The sequence below is a fragment of the Alnus glutinosa genome, chromosome 2 (genome assembly GCF_958979055.1).
Source record: "Alnus glutinosa chromosome 2, dhAlnGlut1.1, whole genome shotgun sequence".
Classification (NCBI taxonomy): Eukaryota; Viridiplantae; Streptophyta; class Magnoliopsida; order Fagales; family Betulaceae; genus Alnus; species Alnus glutinosa.
In genome coordinates, this window is record NC_084887.1 from 28,776,818 (window position 1) to 28,802,197 (window position 25,380).

The 25,380-nt window shown below is 37.7% G+C and overlaps 3 protein-coding genes across 6 annotated transcripts in view; all 3 read left to right on the forward strand.

Annotated features, from left to right (window-relative positions):
• LOC133859245 (protein SWEETIE) overlaps nt 1-3,508 on the forward strand; it is an 82,396-nt gene extending 78,888 nt beyond the window's left edge. For both annotated transcript variants that reach the window (XM_062294577.1, XM_062294576.1), the window contains exons 45-48: nt 76-210; nt 332-496; nt 595-720; nt 2,445-3,508. In XM_062294577.1, the coding sequence (XP_062150561.1) occupies nt 76-210; nt 332-496; nt 595-720; nt 2,445-3,209 (1,191 nt within the window). In that variant the 3' untranslated portion in view covers nt 3,210-3,508. The remainder of the gene's footprint in view (nt 1-75; nt 211-331; nt 497-594; nt 721-2,444) is intronic.
• A 1,710-nt stretch (nt 3,509-5,218) lies between these two features.
• Nucleotides 5,219-22,062, forward strand: LOC133859246 (NADPH-dependent diflavin oxidoreductase 1). 3 transcript variants are annotated; one of them, XM_062294578.1, is made up of 12 exons: nt 5,219-5,522; nt 7,452-7,529; nt 7,647-7,751; nt 8,700-8,791; nt 9,177-9,361; nt 13,385-13,482; nt 14,360-14,434; nt 14,576-14,686; nt 18,165-18,296; nt 18,855-18,974; nt 20,954-21,170; nt 21,267-22,062. In XM_062294578.1, exons 1-12 carry the CDS (start codon nt 5,385-5,387, stop codon nt 21,794-21,796), a joined length of 1,881 nt encoding a protein of 626 aa, XP_062150562.1. In that variant the 5' UTR covers nt 5,219-5,384; the 3' UTR covers nt 21,797-22,062. The 3 variants fall into 3 exon arrangements, with proteins under 3 accessions (XP_062150562.1, XP_062150563.1, XP_062150564.1); XM_062294579.1 differs by lacking the exon at nt 5,219-5,522 and having other exon boundaries at nt 7,467-7,529; nt 7,647-7,680; XM_062294580.1 differs by lacking the exons at nt 5,219-5,522; nt 7,452-7,529; nt 7,647-7,751; ... (3 more) ...; nt 14,360-14,434; nt 14,576-14,686 and having other exon boundaries at nt 18,165-18,283.
• Nucleotides 22,063-22,891: 829 nt separating this feature from the next.
• LOC133860825 (small ribosomal subunit protein cS23-like) lies at nt 22,892-24,343 on the forward strand. The gene is made up of 2 exons (XM_062296449.1): nt 22,892-23,215; nt 23,896-24,343. The coding sequence occupies exons 1-2, from the start codon at nt 22,952-22,954 to the stop codon at nt 24,175-24,177; spliced, it is 546 nt and encodes a 181-aa protein (XP_062152433.1). The 5' UTR covers nt 22,892-22,951; the 3' UTR covers nt 24,178-24,343.
• Nucleotides 24,344-25,380: the final 1,037 nt, after the last annotated feature.

Genomic DNA, 25,380 nt, shown 5'->3' on the forward strand with positions numbered 1-25,380 from the left:
AATCCGTGAAACATCTAGGTGTTGTCATATGTATTACATAGATCAGAACAACTAATGGAAATTTCTTCTGCACAGGTTCAAGCAATTGGGTTACAAGTGCTAAAAAATATGGTACAGAAAGGCATGAACATTGAAGAGAATACTTTTGTAATATTTTTGGTTGGCGAGCATATTAGAGATATTTTCTCAATCACCCAAAAGATGTTGAAGGTCTTTTCTTTTCTTTTTTATGTTTCAATTTTCTCTCTGAATTAGAGATTGTAACCCTTTCACTTGTTCAACTTCAGTGTTTTATCACTCTAATGGATTTGTTCTTTTCTATCAATGACAGAAACCTCTAACCAAAGAATCAGTAACTATTGTCGGTGAGTGCTTGAGAATCTTAGTGCTTTTGCAGACAGTGTCCAAAGGCAGCGACTCCCAGAGAGGTTTTATGAATCTGCTTTTTGAAGCCATTGTCATGGTTTTCTTGGCAACAGAAGATGAATTGTCTCAGGTGATATATATATATATATATATATAAGGGACCCCTAAAATTGAAATTTTACACTTCTTTCATCATATTATTTTTCTAATTTTGTATGGTAACCACAGGAAGGCAGGGACGTAAGAAGCATCGCTGTAAAGCTTGTTTCTCATCTGGCTCAAATCCCTGCCTCAGCAGTTCATTTCAAGGATGTCTTGTTGTCAATGCCTCCGATGCACAGGCAGCAACTCCAGGTGCTCTTCATGCTATGTATATATATATAACCCGGAAATATATAACTCAGGCAAAATTACGAAAGTTTCAGGGTTTGACCTGATTACAAATTGAATTCTGAGTTTCTAATTTCATCAATTGAAACCCTATAGTTCATAAATGTTTCAATTTTTGCCCCTTTGTTAGTCTCGGTAATTGAGACAACACATCCAATGGACCATAAAATATTTTTCCCTCTCCTCCCTCCCACCTTCCCTGCCTCTCGGCTCTGTTACCTACACAGCAATCTTACATAACCCTTACAAGATCTTGGCCATCCAAAACACATCCTAATAACCAAATCTCAATAGAAAACCAATACATTCATCATACCCACCTCCAAGTCCCAATCATTCACCCAAATTCCCCCATAAAACAAACTAACAGTCCACCATTTCCATTCTGATAATTTGCTGAAAGATTCACTAACCAAATCAAATCCTTGGCCCAAATTCCAAAACCAAAAAAACCGCTTTAAGGTTAAAAAATATATATATAAATATGGACAGATGATGGGGCTTGGTGAAATTGCCAATCCAAGTTGCTAATCCTGTCCCTCCTCTTCCCACCACAACAATGGACCATCCTGATTTGGGCATACAAACTCTGGCCCACTTAGATTGTTAATGGGGAGGCGTTGTCGTGGGGAAGATGTTGTACAAGTCGGAAGTGATGAGCTTGGTGTGTGCTCTAGGAGCTTAGGGTTGAGTTGTTTTGTGGGCTGTTTTTGTAGGGTCGGTAGTGAGGTTGTTGCTCCATGTATACTCCGTGTATACTAGGGGCACCTTACGCTATTTTTTTAATAAATTTGCTCTTACTTATCAAAAAAAAAAAGAGGAAGTGATGAGCATGGGAGAAGAGGAGTTGAGGGTGGAGATAAGGCAATAGGGTATAGAATGCGGCGTTATAAGTTGACATGGCGAGACTGGTGGGTGTGTTTAATGGCGGGAGTGAAGAAAATGCTGGGTTTTGGTGGTGGTGATGGTGGCAGTGGTGGTAGTGGTGTGAAATTACATCTCGTGGAAGAGACAACGTGTGAATGATTGGGAGAGGAGAGTCAGCAAGGTGGGGAGGGTGGAGAGAGATCAGTGGTGTGGCATAGGGGGTTCTGGAGCTGGCAGAGGGTTTTATTTATTGATTGATTTCTATTTTTCTTTTGTTTTTTGGGTTCGTTAGGCAACAAACATGTGTCCCTCTTGCAACTCATCTTGGCCATGCATTTGTCTTAATTAGTGGAGACAGCTGGGGCCTACTTTAATAGTCGTGAAATTATATGGTCTTAATTGTTGAAATTTAAAAACGAGTGTCCAATTGGAAATTAGGTTGAAATCCCTTATTCTCTTTCTATTTGGTTTTCCCAAATTTTATTGGAATATATATCTTTCATGTATGTATCTCTCATAATTAACTTCACTAGCAGCCAGCAGTGGCAATTGTGTTCCCATAAAGAAAAAAAAAAAAAAAAGGAAAGAAAGAAAGGAGGAGGTATCAATTTTGTTTGATGAACTTTATTATGATTTCAAAACCACCTAGAAGATTCCTGCCAAAAAGCATTATTAAAAACAAACTGCCTAGAATATTGTGACAGATGCAGTTTAAGAGTCAGCAATGTTATCTTCTAGAGCTGTTAACTTGTAAATAATAAACTCGTTTGGCCAATGCTTACTAAGGATCTTTCTATTTGACTACCCCTCTCTGCTTTCAGGGGGTTATCCGTGCTTCTGTAACACAAGATCATAATGCAACACAAATGAAACCTTTGGCGCCATTATTAGAGATAAAATTACCAGTGCCAGGTGATGGAAGTGGAGAGAAACATTCCCCGCAATCGGCCACCACGATACTCTTAGATAAGAATATTGGTGAAGAGGATGGAGAGGATGAAGATGATTGGGATGCGTTCCAGTCTTTTCCTGCGTCTGCAAGTGCAGCTGTAAATGAGTCACAAGTAGAGAGTGTTGCAAAAGAACCTGGCCTGGTTGAGAACCCTTCTTTGCTGGAAATTAATGCCCGGAGTGATGACTTTCAAGATCAACCTCTCAATAATGTGGAGGAGATCAACAATGCAGATCATCAAGAGGCTGGTGAAGATGTCATATCTGATACCCCTGGCAGTCAGGTGTCTCCGCAGAGTGATGTACCAAGCAACAGAAGGGGGATGCATGAAGTCCTTGATTTCCAAGCCATCAATAATGTCAGCAAGCCTTATGTTGATCAACATCAGGAAAAGGAAGAGGAAGTGGTCCAAAGCCAAGAGCGTGAAGAAGCAGCAGTTTCAAGCCAAAAGAATGAACAGATATCATCTGACCTTCAACCGGTTGAAGTTGCAGAAGGATTAGACAAAGTGAATGTTGTGGAGGATCACGAGGTGAGAAGGGAGAACCCAGATAACAAAATTGATCAGTTATTGTCAGAATCTTCTCTTCCTCTTGAAGAAGTTTCAGATAAAACTCGTGGAGAAGGAAATTGATAGACACAGAACCGCACAATGCTGATGAAGATGCTCAACAGAAAATGATTGTTGAATATAGTAGCAGTGACCACCAGCAAAAGAGGGTTGGCAATTGGGGAATACCGAAAAGTGAAGAAGATAGTGCTAAGCCATGATCATTCAGTGAGATTGATAGGATATGAAGCGTATGGAATGACTAAATTGTTAAATTGTGCGTAGGATTTTTATTTCTCCAACCACAGGGCAACTAATTTTGTGAGTCAAGTCTAAATTGAAGATTACTTTAGTCTGATATCAATGAAGTCTCCATTTGATTCTGCCGTTGTACTAATGTCACTGCTCCATTTGCCTGGTTGCATATGTTTGACATTTCAAATTTGCTTGGGTTGGAAAACCGGGTCTTTGCTTTTTTTTTTTCTTTTCTTTTTTAATTTATTTATGGGAAAGATAAAATTTCATTAAACTAAAAAGAATCAGAATAAACAAAGAAGGGGTGGGGGACGTCAACAAACTTCCCAATAGAGCCAAATAAAAATAAAAATAAAAACAGTTTTTTTTTTTTTTTTGAAAGTAAAAATAAAACTAGTTAGGACCAAAAAAAGGACTTAGTCCAATAACTTTCTGAACTACCGGGCCCAGCCGAGGAAAATGCCATTGAAAACGATGATTTTTTAAGCAGTTCAATGTATTGGCCACTTGGAAGGACACTTACGGTGAAAATTAGAAATCTTGATTGACACAACGGGATAGATCGCACTGAAATTAATTGGGGCAGAATAGTGTGGAGGAACCGTATTATAGCGTCCGGTGAGAGAACTATTTAGTAGTTAGTGTACAGGAGACATCGATTATTTGCAAATCTCTGCATAAGCAAAACGGGGGCACCAGCTACGGAGAGACTCTCTCTGAGACTTTGAGAGAGAGATCAACATAAAAGCTTTAAATCTATTGCTTGGATGGGAGGTGCTAGAGGAAGATGGCGTGTGGGACTCACACACAAATGGGGCAATGTATGGGACGTGCATACAGAGCAAGGGAGTGTGGGGGGTGGAGAGGAGGTTTGGAAGTGCAAGGATGAGGCGTGTGGGTGAAGGAAATTGATGAAGAATAGCAAATCTACTACTCATGGGCAGCATGTGCGATAAAGAAAGGGAGGGGAGGACAAGTAAAGGGTCGAAGGGGGCGGATAGAGGCGTCTGGGCAGAGATGATAAGAGGAAGATACCTAGTTCTAGGGTCAGAATGCATCTATACGTCAATAGAATGCACGTGCATCAAAACCAATTCTCATTCTCAATAGTTCAAGATAATCATTTTGCCATGCTAAGAAACTTTCCTTAACATTCGTAGGGGAATCATCTACGTTTCAAATAGAATTTGAGGGAGAGTCTATAAAATTCTACTTAAAAATGCGGGAACAACAAGACTTGCAATGAGGGAAAGCATCCATTTAGTGATAGTTTCCAAAGTGATTTAGAAAGATTCCTCGTTGATAGGTGATTTAGTGATAGTTAGCATTACTTCTTTTTCGACAAAATCCTAATTTATTAGGATTAATTACCAATACATTACACCAATAACTTTCTTAATTCATTAAAATTAGATTAATCTTATCTAAATTATCAATAACTTTTGGAGGGAGTAATGTTATACGTAAGAATGTGACTTTTAAAATCATTATTATATTTGATATTAATCATTATTAAAATTTCATCTAATTATAATTTTAAAAGTCACGTCATATTTGAAAAATATAATAAAAAACATAAGTCTTATATATAACATTATTCAATTTATTCTCTTCGGAGGAAGATTTATGTTTTTCCTTCAAACATGGAGGAATGAAACGACTTTCTTGAAATGATTTTTTTTCTTCTTTTTTTTCCTTAATATAAGTGCGCTTTAATTCCTGTAAAAGGCCGAATCGGGCCTCTGAGAAAGAACAAAACCTTGGGACTGAACCCGAGAGGCCCGGCTTCAAGTCCGGCCCAGCCCGACCCGTAATAATGGAAACCACTCTCCCTCTCTCGCTAGCTCTGGTTCTGGAATTCCAGAGCAAATGTAGCAGTCTCTATGATTGAATAATTAAACCCTAATATTTTTCTATAACTATTCTTACTGATTATTAACTTATCAATTCTAATTTTTTCTAGAAAGGAGTTTACGTATACGGTTTGAGGTGCGTCTTAGAGGCATGGAAGACAGAGCTAAGCTCCTGATACTATACGCAACTCAAACCGGTAACGCGTTGGACGCGGCGGAGCGTATGGCTCGAGAAGCCGAACGCCGACGTTGCCCTGTCAACCTTCTTTCTATTGACGAATACGACGCCGTAAGTCTCCCATTTTGTTGTTGTTGCTTTTCCTTGTTCTTCCCCCCATGTATTGGTTTTAATTGATTGATTGAAATTTAGTATTTTTCATTGAAAAGGAAGGGGCTTCAACCTGTTATCTGAAACAATTCAAAAGCGTTACACATACATGGTTAGCTTGCTTCTTTTTTTTTTTCAGTGTCATTGTGATCTCAAATGCGAAAAAGCGGCGCTGATCATGTGGCTTTGGGTTGTGGGTGTTGGTATAAGAATCATCCCGCATACTGAGTTCGAGTCTCAGAGATTGGACCTTCGCGGCTGGACAATCTAAGTTGGAGAGTAAATTGTTATGGGGTGGATAATAGAAACCGCTGTGCTGGAAGGAAAGTTCAGCTGGCACTAAATAAATAGAACTTACCTCACCGCAGATTATGGGGCTGTCATGCACATCATCTAAGTAGCATGGTGGCATGTTAGTGTGTTGATTTGTCAAACGGTGGGAAATGTATGAGAAGCGATGTGCATTCGGGTTACAATCATGTTTTACAGAATTCCACTCCTAAATATATCGCTCAGCTGCTTGGTGTTACATGAATACATTATTTTTTGTTTCTCCTTCTTGATAGGGGATGTAGTCGTAGAGAATCTGGTATTTACAAACTGAATGGCTAAACTTCCATTGGAAAACAGCAACAAAGTAAGAATTACATGGAAAGAATACACGATCATCAAAGGGAATGAATGTTAATAAAATTCCTATTAAGCTAAAGACCCACTCTAGCTCCAGGAGTTGGCTCTGGTGTCATCTAATCACTATACTCCAAATAGGCTTGAATTCATTTCAAGTCTTTGACCCAATGTCAAAATCCTGAGGGCTCAATGTAACGACACAGAGAAAAACACTAGCCACATCTGCGCTATCACCCTAAAATGACTAGTCAATTTGGAGCTTCCCTAAAATCACTTATAAACCCAGTTTCACCTATTAAGTAAGAATGTGGGACTTAGCACATATGAATGTCTTTATAAACCACTCACTTTATGTGGAATATCTTTATAAATCACTCACTCTATGTGGGTCCCATCTTTCTAATATGGGACCGGGGCGTTACAAACTCCCTCACTTAAACTCCTAACGTCTTTGTCAGGGTCACGTCATGCGATGCTAGTAGTACCACATGCCATTACTAGGTAACTCTGATACTATTTGTAACGACCCAAAAAAAAGTACTAGTTATACCTGCTCTATCACCCCAAAATAACTAATCAGTTTAGAGCTTCCATAGAATCACTTATAAAGCTCAAATTCACCTAGTAAGTAAGTAATGTGGCCCATGTGAGACTTAGCACGCATAAGTATTTTTATAAACCACCTGCTCTATGTGGTTATCTTCTCAATATGGGATCTCACCTTGATAGAGAAGCATTACTGTCTGTTACATATGGTTTATGTTGTATGTTGACATATGTTAGTAAAGGAGGAGACTAATATTCAATCTTTGTTTTCATGTGCCATTAAATTATACAGTCACAACCCTAGCTCTCCTTTTCTGTTGGGAAGATGCAGTTATAGCTGAGATTGTAACCCTTTTGGTCGGCCTTAGTGAGAGGAAGTGGATTGAGATGAAATGCGTTGTAAGTGAGGCTGAAAGGATGGTTAATAAAGGAGTATTGAGTAAGGATCAGCAGCATTTGCACCTTGTGCATGTTGGTTTTGACATTTTGGGTGGAGTTTCAATGGAGTCTTAATTTTTTAATTTATTTTTTCCTCTAGTGAAGAATCATTTCTATGTTTCCTGAATTCTCAGTATTGTCTGTTATAAGAGATCTGTATAATTTTCTACTACTAAGTACTGAAAGCCTGTGCCTTCCATTGCTAAAACCATCATGACAATTACTATGATGCCTGAAAGCATTGCTTATCAGCATGTTACTTGTTTATTGCCTCAGAGTTCCTTACCTCATGAAGACACAGTCATTTTTGTTGTTTCTACCACAGGCCAGGGAGATACGCCAGACTCCATGAAGGTTGTATGGAATTGCTATGAACATTACATTTATGTTTTGGGAGAAGCTCAGATGTCTATATTTGGGCCAACCCCTTGCCTTCTCCATTTTCTCTAATCTGCCCTCATATGTATTCAGGTCTTTTGGAGGTTTCTTCTGCAGAGAAGTTTAAGTAAGCATTGGCTGGAAGGTGTTCACTATGCTTTGTTTGGCTTGGGAGATTCTGGTTACCAGAAATATAATGTAACGATTTCTAGAGTTTAAGTCATTATTTAGAAACTAGATAAATGTTGACATCCATGGGTTTGCTATGCCGTTTATGTCATTAATCACTTTCTTGTAAAAAGTAGGAAGTTTTTAACCTCCTCTATTCTTCAGTATTTTAATAGAACTATATTGTCTAGTATTAACCACTTCCTCTTTTGTCTCACATTTCCATCACTCAAATTTAAAGATCATATATTGATGCTGGGGCCGACTGTCACATGGAAGAGTATGCTTTTTCCATCCAAAATCTCTTAGCATAAAAGAAAAAAGAAAAGAAAAGAAAAAGAAATTTCATATCTAAGCATGCCACACAAGGGGATCATTATAAGGTTCTTTATGTTCTTATACCATCTTGGTAGAAAGATATATTTTTGATGTAATGTTGCTGAGGGTTTTTGGGTTTTTGTTGGGGTGCTTTGGGATTTCTGTTGTGGTTGGGTCTTTGTGGGTGTTTTTTTTTTTTTTTTTTTTTTTTTTTTTTTTTTTTTTTTTTTTTTTTCATGTTTCTCATATGTTTTGCCTTTTCTGTTTGCGTCCTTTTGTATACTTCCTGTATACTCAGGGGCGCCTACATTTTTTTTTATAAAACTTCTTTGCTTACTTATTAAAAAATAAAATAAAATAAAATAAAATAAAATAGATCTATGGTCTTCTAGCTCAGTGGGTTTATTCACATAACAGCAATATATGTTTCACAGGTCATACCAAAACTACATGCCTTTTTATTATCTTTGTTAAATTATCTTAATCTACTTGTTTAGCTGTCTGTCAAGTGGATTTTGCATCAATTGCTAAAATTTCTTAAGTGTTTGTTCCAAAAATCATGTTCCTGTTGCATGCTTATAAATTATATTTAAATCATAAGTTGGTAACTTTTATGCTTGATGAAATAAAGTTTGTTTTTGTCCATGTTGATGGCTGCAGTTTGTTGCTAAGAAGCTTGACAAAAGACTTTCAGATCTTGGAGCAATGGCTATTATTGAAAAGGGTTTGGGAGATGACCAGCACCCATCAGGGTATGATTATGCTGGAATATGTTAATGAACGTAATTTCGCTTAAACTGACAAAACGATTTATTACTCTTTTTGAATTTTCGGTTTTCATGTTCCTTTTTGGTTTCTTCAGATGTAACAGGATCAATTGATTTAGACCAGCTAGCACCTGCTAATGCAGCATAACCCAATATGATGTGAATGTACAATCTTATAGAAAACACATCCTGTATTGATTAATTGAACAGAAACCTGATGCATGCTCCTAAGCACGACAGCTGTTAAAATACATATGTACATTAAGTTTGCTCCAGATAGTTCTATGTATCTGGGGGCGCCTTATGATTTTAATAATATTTCAATTACTTATAAAAAAAAAGTTTGCTCAAGATTGATTTCTGTTCGAAGGTATGAGGCTGCACTGGATCCATGGATGTCATCTTTGTGGAGTATGTTAAATCAAATCAATCATAAATTTTTCCCACAAGGTCCAGATTTTGTGATTCCAGATATGAAATTGATTGATCAACCAAAAGTTCAGATCACATATCATTGCAATGACAAGGTGGATCCTCAATTTCATCCAAACTCAGGTAACTTGGTTGGTAGAGTTCTTTTCATAATGAATGCACAATAATAACTCAGAAAGTTCCTGTGCCCCTCTGTGCTTTTCAATGATATGAATTACTTACATAAAAAATAAAAAAAAATAAAAAAAACCCCTTAGAATGTCAATGCTTTCCCTTCCTATACAGTTTTTGTTTAGTTACCCTTTATTTTTTTTTTGATAAGTAATTTAAAATTCAATAAAAAAGCGCAGAGGGGCGCAACCCTAATACACGGGAAGTATACAAGAGAGCCCCTAAACAGGAGGAACAACTAATAAATTAAGAAAGTCTACAAAAGTAGAAACACCTAGGTGGCAAAGATGGGGAGCTATCCATAGATATAACGTGTTAAGAAGACGCTTCCTTAAAACCACCATTACCGTCTCGACATCTTCAAAAAGCCTCGCATTCCGCTCCCTCCAAATGCTCCACAAAACACAGTGAGGAACTAAACGCCAAACATTTTTTGCTAGGCCATGCCCTCGAAAAGCACCCCAAGTAGTCAACAAACCCATCACCGATTGTGGCATGACCCATTCAACTCCAAACAAAGAAAACACAAAACTCCAAAGCTCACGGGCGGTGTCGCAATGAAGTAACAGATGATCAATAGACTCCCCCTTCTTTTTACACATACAACACCACTCAATAACCACAATATTCCTCTTTCGTAGATTGTCATGAGTCAAAATTTTTCCTAAAGCTGCAGTCCATACAAAGAACGCCACCCTTGTCGGAGCCTTAGCACACCATATCTTCTTCCACGGGAATGATGGACCTTCTTTCCGACTAAGTGCTTCATAATATGACCTTACTTCAAAATAGCTCCTTGAAGAGAGGTTCCAAACTAACTTGTCATCCTCTCCTTGTCGAATCGGAGTGGAGTACAACCGCTCGAAGAAAGAGAGCACCATCTCCAACTCCCAGTCCTGTAATTGCCGCGTAAAGAGAACATTCCAATGAATATTGCCATTATGAACAGCCATATTATCTACCACCATAGCCGCTTTGTTCCTCACAAGACTATACAGAACTGGAAAACAAAGCTTCAAAGAAATCTCCCCACACCACCGATCATGCCAGAAACTGATATATGAGCCATCCCCTACCACACACCGAACATAATTACAAAACTTCTCCCACCCTTTCCTAATATATTTCCAAACCCCTACTCCATAGGAACCCGACACCTCAATAGAGCACCACCCACCCTTTAGGCTCCCAAATTTGGCGTCAATCACCAAACGCCATAGAGCCTCTGTTACCCTTTATTGCTGTTCCATAATAGCTTCAAAGAGAATAAATAAGCCAACTGCTTATTTTACAGGAATCAGTGATAAGGATCAATTTGGTAGTGATATGGGGAGAAACATGATAGATGTTTACTTTTTCTTTGTTCATTGGTTTATTTTGTGCTGCTAACAAAGGCCTAAAATAGTAAAATAAAGCAAGAAAGTTATTATGCTGTGAATTATATATGTTTATCGTCGTTAGTGCTAGATTGAGTAATTTTATTCGACGGCCCTACAATATTTATATTTAATTTTAATCTATATATTTTTGTTTGTTCATGGTTCGCATAGTGCAAGATGATGCTTTATTACTAAAAATTGGTTAGTCCACAGATTCCTTTCTTCATATTTTTTTCCCTGTAGTGAGTGCAAACATTAGCTGAAATCTGAGCCAGTAAGTTTTACCCTCTGTAGCATGTTACTTACCAGTAAAAGAATCTGCTGAAATCTCATACATGATATTTATATATTAGGGGCTTATGGGGATTCCATGGCACATGCCTTTTTTTGTTCTTAATTGTTCAGTTGTAACGAGATAATGACCAAGAAAAAAAGGAGAGATGGTAAAAGACAACTACTCTATAAAAGAATTAAAAAATAAAAGAGAAATCCATTTGGTAATAAGAGAATTGCTCACACCACCGAAGTAAGCCATAATTTTGCTCATTGTTTGTAGGAATGTTATATAAGGATCACATAGGTTTTGTTTTTAGGTTTGCACGGCTCATGAGGTTTTAAATGATGAGTTAGGACTTTCCATGTGGGGTCTAGGCACTCTGGTATGGTTAACATATCTCACCTGTTGTTTGCAGATGACACTTTGGTTTTTCGTGGGTCCAAGCCTGAACACCTTCGCTTCTGTGTGCTTTATTTTATGCTTCAAAGCTGTCTCCAGTTTGAAGATTAACCCGGCTACGTCGGAATTAGTTCCTGTGGGTAGTTTTGATAATGTGGATAGGTTGGCTAGCATTCTGGGCTACGGGATTTCTTCTTTGCCTTTGAAGTATTTTAATCTTCTGTTGGGGGCCTCCTATAAGGCCAAGTTTATCTGGGACGGTGTTATTGAAAAGATAGTGTGTCGGTTAGCTAGTTGGAAATTGATGTACTTGTCTAAGGGTCGTAGGGTTACCGTTATAAAGTGCACGCTTTTCAATTTGCCTACGTACTTTATGTCTCTCTTTCCTGCGAGTGTTGCAAACCGCATATAGAATCTTCATCAAGATTTCTTATGGGATAGGCTAGGTGAAGAGTTCAAATTTCACCTGTTAAGCTAGTCCAAGGTTTGTTCTCCAATCTTTGAGGGAAGGTTGGGGCTTCGAATCTTGCTGATGTTCAATCGTGTTCTATTAGGAAAATGGCTATGGTGTTATGTGCATGAGAGAGGCTTAGTGAAAAGTTGTGGTGGACTCTAAATCTAGCAGTCCATGGGATTGGTGGTGTTCCAATAAGCCTCTTGGGTCGTATGGGGTGGGGTTATGGAAGAATATCTAGAGGGGTTGGAGGGTGTTTTCAAGTCATATCAGATTTGAGGTGGGAGATGGTACCAAGGTTAGATTTTGGTGGCATGATTTGTAATGGCAGGACAAGGATAAAGAAAGCCTTTCCAGATTTATATGGTATTGCTTGCACGAAGGATGCTTTTATAACGGCTCACTTGGAGCTTTTTGGTGGCTCCAATCAGTGGAACGTAAGCTTTGCTAGAGCAGCTCATGATTAGGAGGTGGATGTCTTTGCTTCGTTCTTCAATTTGTTGTATTCAGTTAGAGTGAGACAGGAAGGTGAAGACAAGCTTTGGTGGGCTCCCTCCAAAAAAGGTTGTTCGTTGTTAAATCTTTTTACAGTGTTCCTGTTTGTAATGATGACATTTATTTCTCTTGGAAGAGTATTTTTTTACTTGGTCAGCTGCCCTATGGAAGATCATTACCATGGACATCCTTAGGAAGCAGCATGAATGGGGAATCCGTGGACAATCTTCTTCTCTATTGTGCGGTTGTTTGTGACTTACGGAATTCTTTTTTTTCTTTTTTTCCAATCGTTTTGGGCTGTCTTGGGTTACGTCTAGACGAGTAGTTGACTTGTTTGCTTACTATTGGTAGCACTTAGAGTGCTGCTGTGTGGAAGATGATGCCTTCTTGCCTTTTGTGGTAACTTTGGAGGGAAGGAAATGATAGAAGTATTAAGGACCGTGATAGGACATTGGTGGAGCTCAAGTCTTTTTTTTTTTTTTTTTAAATACTCTTTATATTTGGACAACTATGTTTGTATCTCCTTTGGGGCTTAGTTTGCATGATTTCCTTATTCTTTTTTCTCCTTCCAGCTAGATGTTTCTCTTGTATACTTTCTGTATACTCGGGTTGTGCTTTACGCTTTTAATGATATTTCGATTACTTTTATATATATATATATATATATATATATATATATATATATATATATATGAACCTAATTTGTGATTGGTTATGCGTTAGATCAACACAAAGTGGATGTATTTGACAACACATGCACTTCCATTTTTTTTCCTTATCTTTTTATACAATTTCTACTTATCAAAAAAAATAATAGTAATAATAATAAGCTTATCTTTTTATACAATTTCTATCAGAGAACTATAATTTGCAAATAATTTGCTGTGTTTCTCCTGCATACTCCCTTTGTACTTGAGTAGCGCTTTTCTGGATTTTAACTGACATACAAATATTCCTTTTGGTTGTCTCAGATTTGAAATGGATTGAGATGCAAATTGAGAGGGCTCGCTCAATGTCTCCTGGAAAATTTACCCCGGACAAGAATAGGCCTCACTGCTTTCTCAAAATGGTATTGGTTCCATGCTGTTTTAGCACAACAGAAAAAAATTGGTGTATTCTATCGATACACAATTTCACTAACTGTTTACTGAATCAGTCAATATATATAGTGCAATGCAATGTGTTACTGTTTCTTTATGGTATTCTAAGTTTGAAATTTTTAATTCCTTACTTAAAATGGGAGAAGATGATGAAAGAAATCGCTCTCTATTGCTTAAACTGCAAGTCAGTTCTGTTGGATGTATGAACTAGCCTGAAAATGCAATGGTTCTACATTTTAATTGAAAGTAACCATTTCAATTTGTTCCTGTATGGAAGGATCTAGAGAGAAGAAAAAACTTTAAGAGAAAAAAGAAAATGCACAAAAAAAGATTGTCTCATTTTGTTTATGTATGATGAATATTTCAAAGTTTATTATAGTTTCTCTTTTCAAGGTTTGAACCTAGGTTAGTGGATTTCTTGTGCTCCGCAGAATGACTCCCTGAGCCTGTTTCCAAGAAGAAACAAGGAAAAAAAAAAGAAAGCGAAATGGATGATTTCCGCATAATTTTCCATATAAGATCATTCTATTTGTAAGCTAGTCTTCTGCAGAGATATCTATATTCTCTTTAAGATTTGGATCCTTTCCAATTTCAAGATACTTAATCTTTGCATCTTTCAACTGCATCTTGTCCATATACTCTTTAAGATTTGATTACTGCTTCTGGTTTGAAATTTATGTCGTGGATGATTCATACTTTTTCAGAGCTAGATTTAACTCTGTATTGTTTGTATATTTTCTTTGGACTTGTACTCTCTCTCTCTCTCTCTCTCTCTCCCCCCCCCCCCCCCCCCCCAGTATAAGTAATTCTCTTGAATTTCTTAATTCCTTGGAATTGGTTATGTAGATAAAAAATCAACCACTGACTAGAGCAGGATGTGAAAAGGACGTGCGCCACTTTGAGTTTGAATTTGTTTCATCCGTAAGTTGTTTACTTTATGTTCTTATCTGTGGACCGGTCTTTTACCATTGCACCAGACAAGGCCCCTTGTCACTTTATGTCCATATATTATTTCTCGATGCTACTAAAGAGTCATCATTTTTCTTTTCTTTGAATCTTCAGGCTATTGAATATGAAGTTGGTGACGTTCTTGAGGTTCTCCCCAGTCAGAATCTTTCTGCCGTAGATGCTTTCATAGAGCGATGTAATTTGGACCCTGATGCATTCATTACTGTAAGCAGTTCTCTTGTTTATTGGCTGAACCTGGGTGATTCCTCATTTGCATGGTCCATGCACACAAGTTGATTCTGAGGCATAACTAGTAATGTATTTACATAAATATATGCTAATAAATACACGGTCTTGACCCCTAGTATTTGTGGTTACAAGGATGGGTCTTGTTTTCATAAGTCATCCATTCTTTAGTTAATGTTATGGGGTTTCAACACTATCAATTAATACGCATATTTTTTCAACTCCATTACGAATCCTTCAACTTGCACTTACCTCTTCTGATTGATGCTTTTATGTGCTTTCTTTGTTCATTATTTAATTGAACTTTTCGAATCTTTGGACTCATCTATCTTCATGTCGTCAGCTTGACCGAAGTTTCCTTATTGCTTGAAAACGGTTGCTCTATATTTTGCTTTATTCACATGTTTTCATTGCTTAGTGTACATTTTTGTTTAGTATTTTATCCGTAAAGCTGCATATATATTCTTATTTTTGGTTCATTATATTTTATTTCTTGGGAGCCATTGACTGCCTGCCTATAATCACACCCTTGTTGGGCATTAAATAAACTGCTTTTATGAAGCCATAGTCATATGTTTGTATACTTTATAAACAGTTACATTCACATTTGTGTTTGTGTTATGAACTTCAGATGTGCCTTTCAGATACGTACAATGGACATTTTTTTTTATGGGCTGAATATCTCAGGTTAGGTGATAAAGTTTCCCTGTAGAAAAAAAGGAGTAAAAGTTTCTCATATATTCGTGCCAAAAGGACATAAAAGTACAGGATTTGTTTTACCACCCAGAAGGGTCAAGGAAGAGGTGAAAAGAATTTGATGTAGATAGAAGATGTGAAGTGCTGTATGATGTAGGGTAGGAGAAATTAGAGAACTCTGAAGATTAAACCAGCCCATGAACAACCACTTTCTTTATTTGTTGTTATCCTTAAGAGGTATTTTAAAAGATATGTTTTGGCCATGGAATTGGAGCAGGGTGAAACTGGAAAAAAATATTTTAAGTGTGTTGTGTGTTCAATGCATGACTATATAATTAGATAGAGAGAACATAACAAGTTGAAATAACATACCAAGAAAGGGAGAAAATTAAGACAGAAGAAAAAGGAGTCTGAAAAGAGCATGCCAAAAAATTAGGGTTCTCCTCCAGCTTATGTATTATTTATAATGGCCACATATAGTACAAGTACATAAATGCCCTCTAATATTATAATAATAAAATAACACATCAACACTCCCTCACAAGTTGAGGCAAAGATATCCCGCATGCCCAACTTGCTTAAGATTGTATGGAAGGCGCTACTTGACACTCCTTTCGTCAGGATATGTACAAGTTATTCCCCTGTCTTCACATATGGCATGTAGACTAAACCCCCTTGTAGTGTTTCTTTTATTTATAAAATGTTTGTCAATTTCAACATACTTGGTTCGGTCATGTTGGATTGGATTGTATTGCAGCTTTATTGTCACAATATTCTCGTAGAGTCTTTGGAATCCTATCCATGTTCTATCAGCACTATCTTTAACCATAACATTTCACACACATTATGAGTAGAGCTCTGAATTCTACTTTCGCCTTGGATCTAGCAACCATTGACTGTTTTTTACTACACCAAGCAACCAAATTATCTCCCATAAATGTGCAATATCTTGATGTGGACTGTCAGTCCATAACAGATCCATCCCAATTTTTATCTGTGTAGGCTTCTATTTTCCAGTAATCATGCTGGGAAAATAACAATCCTGTACCTGGTGAGGATTTTAAGTAATGACGAATTCGGTAGACTGAGACTCACGTGGCGAATGCATTAAATTGACTTACTACACTAATAGCATAGGAAATGTCGGGACGAGCGTGAGACAAAGATATTAACATGCCAACCAATCGCTACTATCTACCCTTTTCCACCAGATGATTGTTACTACTTTCACCCAACTTAACATTTATCTCCACTGGATTATCAATGGCTTTACATTTGGTAGGAAATAAATATACCATGTTTCGACCTCGCTACCTCAATGCCAAAAAATACTTCAAACTGCCCAAGTCTTTTTTTCAAATTGATTTGCAAGATAGTTTTTTAAGCTTCGTATCTCTTCATGATAATTTCTTGTCACTATAATATCTACGTATACAGTAAGGGCCGGTACCATTCCCTGAGAAGAATATTAGATTGAAATTGTATGATCAGTTTGACTTTATTTATAATCAAATCTCTGCATAGCTCAAAAAAACCTCTCAAACCATGCTCTCAGAGATTATTTTAGACCATACAACACCTTCAGTTTTCACACTTTACCCATAGAAGAGGGAAATTCAAGCTCAAGAGGTTCCATGTATACTTCTTCCACCGCTGATATGTGTCATGGTAAAAGGTGGCTGCGTACCCACCCATCTCCTCTGTTGGGGGTGGCCGCGCAGCCACTCTCTTAATTTTTTAATTAGTTTTTTTTTCCCCATTTTTTTAATCAGTAAGAATAAAGTTATAAACTGGTGTTGAATGTTTAGTGTTTGTTTCTTTGAAAATAAAACACTTTCCAAAAATTTTACCAAATAATTTTCCTTAGTTTACCAAATGTCTTTTCAAAAGTGGTGGATATATAAAGTGGTCCTACCTTGGAGGGGTCCCTCGTTATCAAAAAAAAAAATAAAAAAATTGGATCCCACCAAAAATACTTCTCAACTTTATATCACATGAAAAACTTTTCTTCAAATAATTCCTACAGGATGCCTAGGAGTAAACCAAACTTGGGAATCTCATATTCCTAATAACCCTATCAGATTCCTAATCATTCCTAAACTTGTGAATGGTTTCATTCCTGGAAATCCAGATTTTCAGGCATCACATTCTTGGGAATGTAGATGCTGGGGAGAATGTTAGATTCTGCGAACCAAACGCCACGTTAGACTTAATGTACTACAGTTGCGCTGTTGGGCAACAATGGGAACACTAGGCTGAGATGGTTTGTGTGTGCATATTTGGTTTAGTGGTTGTAACAAGATGAATTGTTCATAGGCAATAAATACTTATCAAAAAAAAAAAATTGTTCATATGCAATAAATTCCAATTACTGAACCATTATGACTTGATCAAGATAGTGCAAGTTGATGGCACTCCAAGGAAATCAGCAAGCCTGAAAGGACATGAGCAGAGTGTTGATGCAGTGGTATTCATCAAAAAAGAGATGACGCAGTAGTACTCAATGAAAATTTATAGATGTAGCTTTTGTCTGTAGCAGATTGACAAAACAGGATCCTTGGACCAACCCCAAATTTTGGGCCAAGGCAACGATTAAACATATGAGACGTCTTGCTTGCTACAATGCCTTGCACCTTTTATTTAATTGATGCATCATATGCATACATACTTCAGTGTCTCTTATTTCTTTCAATCATATTATATCCATTTGGTTTGTGTACAAGCCCTAAACCTTTTTATGCTGCAAATTTCTTGATCGTAGGTTCATCCTAGAGAGATGGACAATCACCTTCTTCATACTTGTACAACTGCCAAAGTCCCGATCAAATTGAAAGCTTTCGTGGCATTGACAATGGATGTTGCATCAGCTTCCCCTCGACGGTATTTTTTTGAGGCAAGAGCCCTGTATGTTTTAACACTTTTGGTCTCTCTTTTTTTTGTCGCTTTTTTAAGTGGAAAGTTTCATGAGAAAATTGCCACTGCCAGCTTACATTATATGTCATGTTTGGTTTTCTTCTTCATCTTATTGGGTATGCATAATGATCTTTACTGCTCATCTATGTATGAGTTTTTAGATGTATTACATGATTCAGATTCTTAGAAAATGAACTCAGAATTAGAACAAAAATTTGAAGTTAGTCTTGTGACTTTATAAAACAAAAGTTTCGTTAACGAACAATTTTGTTGATTTTCTTTACTAGAAAGCTTGTTCTCAGAAAAAAAAAAATGATTTACATAAAACACCCTATTGGATTGGAATTTTAATAATGGTACAAATTCAGACTTATGACTACTAATTCTTTAAAATCTTTCCCTTTTTTGGAGGAAAGAAATCAAGAAAGTCATGTTTCATCCTAAAAATGGCTTCTCCATACCAAAATTCTACTGGTTGTTCTTAGAGATGCTTGTGCTTTTCTGTTTGTCTTCCATACTGATAAAATCAATTTGGCAGGTCATGAGTTATTTTGCAACAGCTCCACATGAAAAGGAAAGACTTCAATATTTTGCTTCAGCTGAAGGAAGAGATGATCTATACCAATACAATCAGAAGGAACGAAGAACTGTTCTTGAGGTGCTGTTAAGTGAATATGATTGATGCATTGCATGGTTACATCCATTTTTAACATTTTTCTGTGTTGCGTGATGGTATTGTGTTGCTATTAATTATTTATTGATTCTGTTGAACGCTGTATGAGATGCAAACAGTGTGTCGAAGATGTGGTATTTTTTGTGCCAAAACCTTTAAAAAAAATTTTATCTTCCTTATATAAGTGAGGGATTTTCGCCATTGTGTGAGGCTTAAGTGCAAGGGTTTTGAAGAGAGCTTTTGGCCTTGTTTACAGCGATTGAAGAAAGCCACTCTAATTAGGTGTCAGCCTCTTGCTCGAATTTGGGAAAAAAGGTACTAGAGGATTAAGAAGGTTATCTTGTTCCATTAACTATGATGCGAACAGTGGTAGTGCTAGCCGTGGTAGAGTGAAGGGAGGGCTTCAGGTGGTTATTTATGAAGCCCAAGTTGTTGTCATGGAATATGAGAGGGTTGAATGAGGATAAACGCTTAAGAGTCAGAAATTTGCTTAGACAATGGAAAGCGGATATTATTCGTTTGCAGGATTCTAGGATGGAGCTCATTTCCAGCAATGTTATGCGTAGTTTGTTGGGGTGTCAACATGTGGATTGGTATTACTCAGCTTCTAGAGAGGCCTCTGGTGGTATCTTGCTTATGTGGGATAGGGGGATTGTGGAGAATATCAAAGAGTATGGGGGATTCTTTTGTTGCCTATTCGTTTAGAAATGTCAAAGATGGCTTCTCTTGGGCTTTTGCAGCGGGGGCTTATGGGCCTAATTCCAATTGTGATAAAAGGTTTCTATGGGAGGAATTGACTTGCTTGCTTGGTGGAATCTCCCGTGTTGCACTGGGGGAGATTTCAATGTCACCCATTTTTCTAAGGAAAGATCGGGTGAAGCTTGTTTTGTACCGCTATGATGGAGTTCTCTGATTTTATCTTTTAGCAGTGTCTCATAGACCTTCCTCTTGTCAGGGGGACTTTTACGTGGTCTAATAATTGGGAGTCCCCTTATTAGTCAAGAATTGATAGGTTTGTTGTTTCTCTGGAATGGGAAGCTAAGTTTTTCATGTCTCTTTTCCCTCTCTCTACTGGTGTTGCAAACCGCATAGAGAAGTTTCACCGGGATTTCTTATGCGGTGGGATAGGTGAAGAGTTCAAATTTCACTTGGTAAGCTGGTCCAAGGTTTGTTCTCCGATTTCTTAAGGAGGGTTGGAGGTTGAACTTGCTGATGTTCAATCGTGCCCTTTTAGAAAAATGGTCATGACGCTATATGCATGAGAGAGGCTTGGTGGAGAGTTGTGGTGGATTCTGAATATGATAGCTCCTGTGGTGGGTGGTGTTCTAATGAGTCTCTTGGGTCGTCTGGGGTGGGATTATGGAAAAATCTCAGGAGGGGTTGGAGGATGTTTTCTAATCATACCAGATTTGAGGTAGAAGATGGTTATAAGATTAGATTCTAGCATGATCTGTGGTGTGGGGACAAGGCCCTTAAGGAAGCTTTTTCAAATTTATATAGTATTGCTTGCGTTAAGGATGCATCCCATCAGTGGAACATAATCTTTATTAGAGCAGCTCGTGATTGGAAGGTGGTTGTCTTTGCCTTGTTCTTCAATTTGTTGTACTCCTTCAGAGTGAAACAGGGAGTTGTAGACAAGATTTGCCGGGCCCCTTGCAAAAGAAGGTTGTTCGATGTTAGATCTTTCTACAATGTCATTGTTCGTAATGATGGCACTCCCTTCCCTTGGAAAAATATTTGGCGGATTAAGGTTCTTTTGAGAGCGGCCTTCTTTCTTTGCTTGATCGGCTTGAAAGGAAAATGTTTATCCTTTTATTAGTTTTCTGTTTCTGTTTAATTAGTTACTTATAATTGTTAAATCTAAACTGTCCAAACAATCTTCATAATTTTCTCATTGTTTCTCTAACATGCTTAAGGTGAGATCAGTCTCTCTCTTTAATGAATTGATTTTCTTTGTAAAATAGGTATTAGAGGATTTTCCATCTGTTCAAATGCCATTTGAATGGCTGGTGCAGTTGGTTCCTCCATTGAAAACCAGAGCTTTCTCCATATCTTCATCCCCTTCAGCTCACCCCAATCAAGTGCACTTAACTGTCAATGTAGTGTCATGGACAACACCTTTTAAAAGGGAGCGAAGTGGGCTCTGCTCAATGTGGCTAGCCCAGCTTGATCCTGAACAAAGTATGGCATAAATGAGACTATCAAAGCACACTATATATTAAGCAACCATGTATATTGCCTGTTAATGTACTTCAATACTTATTCTGTCATGAACAGGCACTCATGTTCCAGCATGGTTTCGGAAAGGTACCCTTTATCCCCCACCACCATCGCTTCCGCTCATTCTTATTGGACCCGGAACAGGTTGCGCACCTTTTCGCGGATTTGTGGAAGAAAGAGTGATACAAAGTGAATCTGATGCAGTTGCCCCAGTTATATTCTTCTTTGGTTGCTGGAATGAGAATAATGACTTCCTATACAGAGACTTTTGGTTGTCGCATTCACAAAATGGTGGGGTACTTTCGGAAGCTAAGGGTGGAGGTTTTTTTGTTGCTTTCTCAAGGGACCAGCCACAGAAGGTCTATGTGCAGCATAAGATGCGTGAAAATAGTCAGAGGATATGGAATTTACTTAGTCAGGGAGCTGCTATCTATGTTGCAGGTTCATCTACCAAAATGCCTTCCGACGTATTGTCTGCCTTTGAGGATATTGTATCCAAGGAAAGTGGGCTTCCAAAGGAATCTGCTGTGAGGTGGCTTAGGGCACTGGAAAAGGCTGGCAAGTATCATGTTGAAGCTTGGTCTTGAGCTCGGCTTTATTCTTTATGTTATGGGAATATGAAACACCAGTTTTGCAGGGAATGTTGTAGATTGAGTTTCAGTTGAAGTTTATACTAGAAGCAATTTAAGTTGAGGTGATTGGATGCTTGAGAAAGCATCTGGGATAGTTGTACAATATTGTACAATGGATTAGATTGTTTGCAAAAGTTAAGACTAATATTAATTGCCATTGGTTATGGCTCTTTATTGTCAATAAAAGAGAAAAAGAAAAGGGTTGAGGTGCCATCTTGTCATATCTTGGTTTATGCGAAGGTTTTAAAGTAAGTTTGTATTACATTTTTTTAATATACCATTTGATTTGCATAGAAAGTGGAATAAGGATCATGCAATATGACTGTTTGAATTGCATGCAATTTGGACAGCGCCACATAGAGGGGTTGTAGACTCACCTGTTTGGAACAAGCGAGTTCTGTAGACCCTTCAATAAGATTATTTGAATCTAACGTTATTCCGGCAGTTAATTATAAGGAAAACCCTGAAGCTAGAAAGTAATCTTTTTTCTTAAGGAAGTGGGTTCGCATCTGCCGCAATCCAAAGCAAATTTCTCTCTATACTTTCAGAAACTGAGCAGTGGAAAAGAAAAGAAATTTGAGGCAAATGCATCAGACATGAAATACTTTTTTCTCAAATTTGAGTTAGAACAAGGTGTGCCCGTCAGGAAAAAAAAAAATAAAAGAAAAGAAAAAATATTTAGAACAAGGTCTGATTCAGTTATTAGTGCCTCAAAAGTAAAAAGATTTTTCATAGAGTCTGACTTTCACAACCTAAAAATTCCAATGTCTCTCTTGGCTACGAACATTTAAGTGCAAATTTCACCAGAGGAGACTGGAATAATATATAGGAAGCAAATTTCACGTGAAGTTTTATTTGTGTCAATGAGTTACAGCCTAACAGAGTAAATGTATTTTATTTATTTTGTCAAGTATAAAGGTAGGTAGAGTTAATTCAAAAGTTATTGGATGCGCTAAACCGATCCGAAAGGTGATTCGTGTCAAATTGACCCGGATCCGATTGTCCGACTCTCCTTATCCTCAAGCACAAGCAGAGCATAAAACAAACGAAAGCTTAAAATGGCTCTCTTTCTTTCTCAGTTTGTGTGTGTGTGTGTGAAAAAACTGAAAGATGTTACCAATGGCAATTCAACCAAACCTGAATGTGTCTCTGAAGCCCGTAGCGTTCCCATGCCACAACTCCTTTGAGAAAGCCTCAATCTTTGCAAGGCCGCAGTCACTCTCGCTCTCCCGGTTCAAACCCCTGAATCGCCAGAGTCACAGCACGAGAATCCTCAAACTATCGGCCACAGTCGCCGCTGAAGCAGCAGCACCGGTCACTGAAGACACTCGCGCAGCTGATGATTCCGCCTCCGAATCCCCTCCGGATAAGGAGGTCCCACCTCTCTCTCTCTCTCTCTCTCTGTGCGTGTGTGGTTAATGTTTTTATTGGTGCTATGTTTGGTTTCTGAGAAAATGGAGGAAAACCAAATCGGAAAGTTTGTGTTTTCTTTTTCGTTGGAGAAGGGAATTTTTAACAGTGTTTTTATTTTTTGGAGATCAATTATGTGAGTTTAAGTGGGAGCTTTTAGTTCTATAGTAATATTACTCAAGTCCCCTTTGTGCCATCATCCTAGTGAAATGCTCTGGTTTTCATGTAGTAACCTCGGGAAGGGGACGTGATATTTTGATTATATTTTTTTTACTAATCAAAAAAAAAAGTGGGAGCTTTTAGTTGGCTGCTGAAATGTAATGTGAAATGTGAAAAACTTGTATTTTTTCGTCTGAATTTCTCTAACAAACAGAAAATTTAGTGAAAAGTATATGTTTTTTCTCTGGGTAGATAAGAAATATTAGAAACACTATGATTAAGAGCTTTTCAGGGACACCCCCAATAATAAAAAGAGCCAAAACTTGCACCCAATTTAGAGCCTAATACAGCTATTTGGCACAAGTAAGCTGGGGTTCCTATTTTATGGAAACCCATTAAAACTTGATCCTTTTGTTGCTCACATCTTCTCCACATCCAAACAAAACACCAGTCATTGAAGTGCTTTATTTGTTTGATATTTGTAGAAGCTTGGGGTGGTTGTGAAGCCAGTGGAGAAACCGCGGCTTGTATTGAAGTTTATTTGGATGGAGAAGAACATTGGAATTGCACTCGACCAGATGATACCCGGACATGGCACCATCCCGCTGAGTCCCTACTACTTTTGGCCAAGGAAAGATGCTTGGGAGGAGCTCAAGGTGTTACTTGAAAGCAAGCCCTGGATATCTCAAAAGCAGATCATCATTCTTCTCAATCAGGCTACGGACATCATCAATTTGTGGCAGCAGAGCGGTGGCAATCTGGCGTAAGCTTTCAATGTAAATTTTGTTTTTTTTTGGATCTTCAGCATATTATGTTATATAAGTTGATTCCTCATGACTGTTAGGCTATTGCTGTTGTAACTTTTGTGTTAAGAGTTCTTTTCGAACTGCTTATATGCTTCTTGCTAAATTAAATGGAACTGGGTTTCAATTAGTCATTTGAATTAGTATTGAATTTTTTTAGCTGTATAGAGTTCATTTGCATCGGAAATCGCATGACGGGGTGCGCTTGATGATGCAGTTTAACTTGTAATCTCCTTAGAATTAGTTTAGTGGATGAACTCTTAGGCATACAAACCAATCGTGAGTTCATTTACCTAGCTAAGCTTTTGCAGGGAGAAGAGAGTATTCTTATAGGAAGAGCTTCTTAGTTTAACAACCAGAACCAGATCCTCTACCACATCTGTCACCATGTCGTCGTCCACCCTCTCCAACCTTAAGAATTTCTTTCTATCACCATATCTATTTCCTGCAGTTTTAGCCTCAATATCATGCTGCACTCCATTTCCTCTTCCAAATTTGCAATTTCTGCAGCTCAGCTCGAAGCTGTGTGCTTTAGAAGCCTTCAGCTTGGCTCTTAAAACTCCAATCTCTTAATGAGCACTAGTAAGATTTTTCTCCTCTTTTCTTTGACGACACCTAGCTCCTACTCCATCAATCTCTAATCTTACTCTTTGTCCTCCCTCACTTTATCTCTGTTCACAAAAGTATATTATCTTGACATTCCGTTGATGTTAGTATTTTTGTGGATAAAATAAGTTACATTAAACCAAAAAATAGATTACATGAGATGAGCGCAAGAGTCCTTACAGCAAAATTCAACCCCAACAATTAAGTCCAACAACAACAAATCGCGACAGCAGCAAGGAAAATCCAACGGAGAACCCTTGCAGACTTGCAGTAACACAGATTTAAAAATACGAGCCATTGTTGATATTAGTTTTTTTTTTTTTTTTGGGCAAGTGAAATTTCATTAATAAAAGAAAGGAAAATACAAAATGAGAGAGTTGGGAATCCCAGTAAAGAGCCCAGAACAAAAGTCACTTTGCAAAATAAAACTTAATAACATCTGGGAATGGGCAAAATAAATGGTTTGGCCAATAGTTTCTTAGAACACAATCTAAGAAAGGGGCAGTTGGAAACGGCGATGTTTGAGGCAGCCCAGTGGATAGGTTGCATGGAAAAATGCTT

Coding starts and splice junctions, on each gene's coding strand:
- LOC133859246 (XM_062294578.1), top strand. CDS start 5,385: ATGGAAGACAGAGCTAAGCTCCTGATACTATACGCAACTCAAACCGGT. Junction 18,975..20,953: donor AACGAAGAACTGTTCTTGAG/GTGCTGTTAAGT, acceptor TTTGTAAAATAG/GTATTAGAGGATTTTCCATC. Junction 21,171..21,266: donor CCAGCTTGATCCTGAACAAA/GTATGGCATAAA, acceptor TGTCATGAACAG/GCACTCATGTTCCAGCATGG.
- LOC133860825 (XM_062296449.1), top strand. CDS start 22,952: ATGTTACCAATGGCAATTCAACCAAACCTGAATGTGTCTCTGAAGCCC. Junction 23,216..23,895: donor AATCCCCTCCGGATAAGGAG/GTCCCACCTCTC, acceptor TGATATTTGTAG/AAGCTTGGGGTGGTTGTGAA.